At 45.6% G+C, this 6,000-nt stretch overlaps 1 protein-coding gene across 2 annotated transcripts in view; it reads right to left on the bottom strand.

The window, feature by feature from the left end:
• MRPS28 (mitochondrial ribosomal protein S28) overlaps positions 1-5,364 on the bottom strand; it is a 157,329-nt gene extending 151,965 nt beyond the window's left edge. Inside the window, exon 1 of one of the 2 annotated variants that reach the window (XM_019651956.1) lies at positions 3,110-5,364. In XM_019651956.1, the coding sequence (XP_019507501.1) occupies positions 3,110-3,163 (54 nt within the window). In that variant the 5' untranslated portion in view covers positions 3,164-5,364. The remainder of the gene's footprint in view (positions 1-3,109) is intronic. The other variant, XM_019651957.1, reaches the window with a different exon arrangement.
• Positions 5,365-6,000: the final 636 nt, after the last annotated feature.

A 6,000-nucleotide genomic window follows, 5' to 3' on the forward strand; every position in this document is an offset into this window, starting at 1 on the left:
TCTTCAGCTTCCTCTTCCTCCCTTTCCTTCACGAAGAGGAGCCAGAGGAAAAAGGCTTCCGCGCATGGTGGGGGCGGCACGGGTGTGGTGGCCCCCGAGTGGGACCTGGAAGGTCCCCGCAGCGGGGAGGCTGGGAGCCTGAGTACCTGAGAGGCATCCGAGAAGCCGTGGTGGACTTGACTCCTAGCACTGCCCATCTGCAAAAACAACGCCTGCGAATTCCCGTTCAGTGAGATTACTCTTGTAAGACAAATTTCAACAACACATTAAACTAAAAATGATTAAGGGTCCCTTCAATTAGAAGGCTGAACACGAGTTCTCATTATGCAATATTTTCAAATGCCCTGACTTTGTTATAATTGTCTTCTTTTTCCTAAAGTAAAATTTCAAAGAAAAACAAAGCTTCTTTAATTGTTTTGTACTGCTCACTTTCTAGGAGTCTTTTTAATATTCATTTTCCTTGAGGTATGGCTGAATGAATAATGCAGGCTGATTACTTTTTTTTTTTTAACATACAGCATTTTTTACAAACACATTATTTTTCAGATATCCATGCATACAGACTTGTGCCTTCAACTCATCTTTAATTCATATGTGGTGTGATGTGAGCACTTTGGCTCAAACTAAAGGAAGTCCTACGTTCCTATTTGTGAGAGCTAATTACAGAAGAATATTAATTTGATCCAACTACATACGTCCTGTATTTGGAATGAGTTTTACATTTGTTATTCAAGCGAGAATTATTAAGCGTTTGATAGTGTACTTACTTAAAAACTACAAAACCATACTTCTGACTTAATGTTAACGCACGTAGTGCTCCAAGAACTATGAACACGAGTGCCAGGCTGGCTGTGGGCTCGGCAGGCGGAAGAGGACGTGCCAGCCTAAGGTACAGCCACTATTGGTGGGGCCAGCTGCTGCTGCAATTCAAGCCCAGTGTTGCCATAACTTTTGATTTTCCAAGAAAAGCCAAAAATCCATATATCGATGCAAAATTTCCAATATTTATATGTTGAAAATAAGTTTTTCATTTTATAAATCTGGCAAAACACATGTTGGCTCATGGGCCAGAAGTTTATGATCCTTGCCTCAAGAAAGTCAAAATGCATTTGGTGGAGGCCAAGTCACTTAGGTGCTGGAGGAGGTGGTGATGAGTTTGTTCCAGCGGGTTGAAACACGCCGGAAGAAATCCTTAGCACATACGGGTCGCTCTAAACCAAAGACAAGCGGTAGACCTAGGTGCCAAATCGAGTTTCAAGGTAGCCAGGAATACTATACTTGGAGCCATCATACGATTAGTGCAACTCCACACTAATCCTAAAGGTCCTTAAACAAGTATCTTGAAAAAATAGCTCTTTCTCGCAGATAGCTAAGGATAAAACACATCCTACAGCTTGACGCAGACATAGCTACGAGCTATCCTCTACAGGTAACGCCAAGCCAGTCATCAGTGATGACACAGCTACTGGGGTCCTCTGCTGGGAGCCATTTCGTCAGCCTCAGCAGCTGCCACCAGGGCGGCTGACAGGGGCGCTGCTCAGGGGAAGGGCAGGCAGGCTAGCAGCTGGAGGGGCTCACACTGCTGGCAACCAGGGAGTCTCCTTCCCAATTTCCCCGTGACCTGCTTTCCGTTATCCCACTCGGGTGGCTGACGGCTCCTCTCTACTCCTCTTACCCCTTCTTTTCTTTGGAAGACTTTCAATTGGGACCAAGTTCTAACTAGAGCAGCTTTAGATAACAGGAAGTTCCAGGAGTAAATACAATAGTTACACCTTTATTGAAGATAATGCAGCCATCACTAGAGTCTGTCCCTAAAATAACATAATATATAACTGAAGAGCTGTGTGGGCTACCATTAGTGTGACCGTACATGGGGATAAAGGGCCTCCACTGAAGCAGTGGCCACAGGAACACAGATGGAACACAGCAGGGTCGTGATCTCCACCTGGCTGCAGAGGAAGGGAACAGGGGAGCAGTGCCGCAGACGTAACAGAGTGAGTTAGCTGTGTACTTGCTGGGTTGTGACACCCATACATTTCAGGGAACACTGGCCCTCTGGTAGGCAGTTAAAAATAGCAGTGCACACATTTATATACATACTTACATAAATTTACACATATGTTTACAGTGATATTATACAGATACAAATTCCTCAAAAGTATCCAATGCTAACTGTAATCATTTCTATATAGAACTATTATTCTTTATGGTATAGAAAATCTGGAATGCAAAGAACACGTATTACTTTTAAAATGTAATCTATATCAAGCATCAAGCATAGATACATTATCACTCGCATGCATATGAGGGCATTTACTATATAGCTTGGAACCAGAGGTTATTATTGCTGAAAGAAACACGAGATATCAGCTAGTCCAACTACCTCACTGTTCAGGTGAGCAGCAAGTACTGTACCTAATATTCAAGGCGACACGATATTCTGAGCAGCGACTCTTGAATACAAGTTGCCTCACAAGATGAAAAATAGAAATATTTTAAAAATTCAAAGGAAGGAAACATACAGCAAAAAAACAGGAATACTTAGGAAACCTAGGCTCTGTGGCCGACTCAGCCATAAATAGCTAAAAAATCCTGAATAAGTCATTTACCCTCTCTCTGGATCTGTCTTTCCATTTGTAAATATAAGGATTGGATACCTATCAATTTTAGTACTAAGAATTCTTAAATATTCTAAAATATAAAAAAGATTTTATAAAATAATATTAAAAATGGAAGACAAATCCTACCCAGCCTCCTCTCTTAATACAAACAATAACAATAAAAATAATGAAGTGGAGCATGTATTTTACTTCATATTAATTAGCAAGAAAAAAATTTCAATATGCATCTTTTCTGACAATTTAAAAATGACTCCCCTTCCATTAACTGTGCTGCAACAATTTTTGTTTCCTCAACACTAACCAATAAATGTCATGCTCATAACAATGTTTTTTATGAAAATAAATGGACTCATGGTTCAAGGTGGCAGAGTGAGTACTTACATTGCCCTCTCTCCCTCCTAAAATCCCATTAAATGATGGCAAAAGAATAAATGAAAAAATTACAAGCCCTCAGTACTGAAGAGAACAGAATGGAGACAAACGCCTACTAGAGATTTCAGCAAGGTTCCCGGGGGGCAGAAAGCACGTGGAGGGGTGGTCATTAACGAAGCAGATGGAAGGAGACCGCAGCTAAAACTACACGCGAAAGGATGAAGCTGTGAAAATAGGTCCCTCTTTTGTGAGGAATCCCGTGAAGGTGTGGGACTCAGTCCTGCCAGGAATCACAGAAGCTGGAATGAGAAGACAGGTAGAAAACAGCAGGAAGAATGAAAAGATTATAGGCAGGGCTGTCAAATTTCCATCAGGCACAAAATACCTGGCAGAAAGGCCAAGTACAAATACCTAGTAATAAGGCATTAATTACCCGGGCAAAATACATACAGTATTTTTTTCACTTCTCTAAAAAAATAATTGAATAAATTATCTAGAGAAGAATTAAGTTTGGGATGATTGGTCATGGAGCGATAGGTAACTTATCTAAGCAGTAAAAACAACAATCAAAATGACGGCTGTTGGGCAACGTGTGAGCAACCAGGCAGGAGGGCTCCGTGGGCAGGCTCGGCCCTGTGACATGTTGTTCCCATCGGGCTCTGCCACTTACCAGCTCCAGCCTGGGGCAGCACGCACCAGCTCTCTGTGCCGCTCGCTGTTCACTCATCTATAAAATGGGTGAATAGTTATACACACTCACAGGGTTGCTGTGAGGACTAAATACATAGCCCTCAAACAGTGCCTAAAAAAAGAAGTGGCTTTGAAAAAAAATTAACCAAGTTCTTATAGGCCCAGTCACACCAAGTTTTACTGACAAACCTAGTAGCTTTCAACCAGGATGGTTTTGCCTCCCGCCACCACCCCTGACATCTGAAACATCTGAATGTCTGGATACGAGTTTGATTGTCATGACTGGGGGTGCTGCCGGAATCTAAAGCATAGAGGCCAGGGATGCTGTTAGACATCCTACAATGCACAGAACTGCCCCCACAACAAAGAACTCTCGGGTCCAAAATGTCACTTGTGGCAAGGTTGCAACGCCCTGGACTAACCGGAGCCGGCAGCACACACAGGCCAGTTATCAGAGCAGTGAGTACACTAGAGACGCAGGCGGGCAGGCCAGGCAAAAGACAAAGCGAGAAGGATTCCAGCACGTCGGGGTGGATGCAAGGGTTCCAGACTGCGTGTGACGGGAGGAGGGCCCAGAAAACCAGGGCACAGGCTGGCAAATAAAGGTACGGGAGGGGTCTGGGGGACACGACCAGGGCACACTGCGATCCAGGAAGGGCTCAGGAGCTTGAGGACTTGAAGGTAAGACCGTTCCAGGTGAAAATGATACAGAAATTATTAGATCTGCCAGTGAAGGAAACTGATGGTGACGGTCTTAGAATGCAATCCTGAAAAACCGCTGTCAACGTGCTGGTCACGTCATCACCGTAATGCTGAGGTCAGAGATGGTTGCAGGTGTGAAGAGGGAGAGAGAAACACGGAGCCACGCGTGGAGGAAGACACTGAAAGGAAGATTTCTAGCAGGGCGTCTTCTCTCACACATTTTCCCCGATCTGTGGAGGGAGGGCTCACGGTAGGCAAGGCTGAACAGAAGGCGCTAGGACCTGCCCTACTACCAAACAAGGACGCCAAAGGCAACACTGCATTCCTGGGGGTGCTGCAGCAATAAGTGCCACTTCCCAGGACGCGGATGATGCAGGGGGTGACGCCCACCACATCCCTATTCAACTTGCCTCTGTGGCCCTGCGGAAAACAGATGTTCTTAGACAATGACAATTGATGATCGTGAAGTTAATCAAGTGGTAACTCCAGTTGCAGCTGTTGCTCCAGATGTGATTTCATGGCCAGAGCAAGTCAAATGTCCCCCAGCACCTGATACGTATGCAGTACCTGAGCTATGAATGCTTTCTTTCTCTAGACCTGCTAGTCGACTCCATATATAGCTCAAGGTTACATGAACTCTGGGCCGTTACACATGCTGACTGGACTTGGAAGCAGAAAGTGCGACTACTGTAGACTCATGGTAAGATGCATGTACGCCAGGGGGTGGGAAGTAACTCCCACAAAGATGCTGGGCCCTGGGGAAGTTCCTGGGGACCAGAGGTCTGAGCTCCCTCAAGATACCCTTTTTTCCCACCGAGAAAGAACCTCAACGCCCAGTGCGTCTCTTTGAATTTTGGAGGCAAAATACCCTGTTTGGACATGCTGCTCCAACTTTTTAACCAAGTCACCCAAACAGCTGCCAGTTCTGAGTGGGGCCAGAACAAGATAAGGCTGAGCACCAGGTCCGGGCTGGTGCGCAAACTATTCTACCACTTGGCCTTCCCGACCCGCAGACGTGTGCCAGGCACTGATGCTGGCAGGCCTCTCCAGGTGACTCGCAGGGCAGAGCTGGACTGGCCCAGACGGACTAGCCTCCCAGTGGGCAAAGCTTTGAGCGGTGCCCCTGAATGATCGCTTCGCCAGGACAGAGACGCGGCCTAAGGTATGAATCGATACTGATTTGTGTGAAATGACTAATGATTGTGCTGGACACTCAGGGGTTTAAAAGGAACATGATTGGAAAATAGATGACAAGAAGGTCTGAGAAAGAGAAATGCAGATAGCCCCCTCTGAATGGACACAGAGTGAGAAAATAAACGAGTCACATGTGAATGATTTGTTCGGCGGAGAAGGATCTTAAGAATCGGGACGAGATAACCAGTCCTGTGGACGTCAGTCAGCCTCTCTCCCCAGCCACTCCTGCCCCTCGGAAATGGGTTCAGGAACAAAGTGGCCACGGCAGCAGGGATGTGCTTCTGTCGCAGGGGTAGGAGGGGTATCTCAGCATGTCCCAGCCCACTGGCCAACTAGAAGGTTCACCAAGGGAGCTGGAGCTCAAATTTTTGTGGGATGGAGGTTACGTATGGATTCTGGAACAATGACTTCTGCTCACTCG

This window comes from Hipposideros armiger, unplaced genomic scaffold, assembly GCF_001890085.2.
Source record: "Hipposideros armiger isolate ML-2016 unplaced genomic scaffold, ASM189008v1 scaffold_170, whole genome shotgun sequence".
Lineage (NCBI taxonomy): Eukaryota > Metazoa > Chordata > Mammalia > Chiroptera > Hipposideridae > Hipposideros > Hipposideros armiger.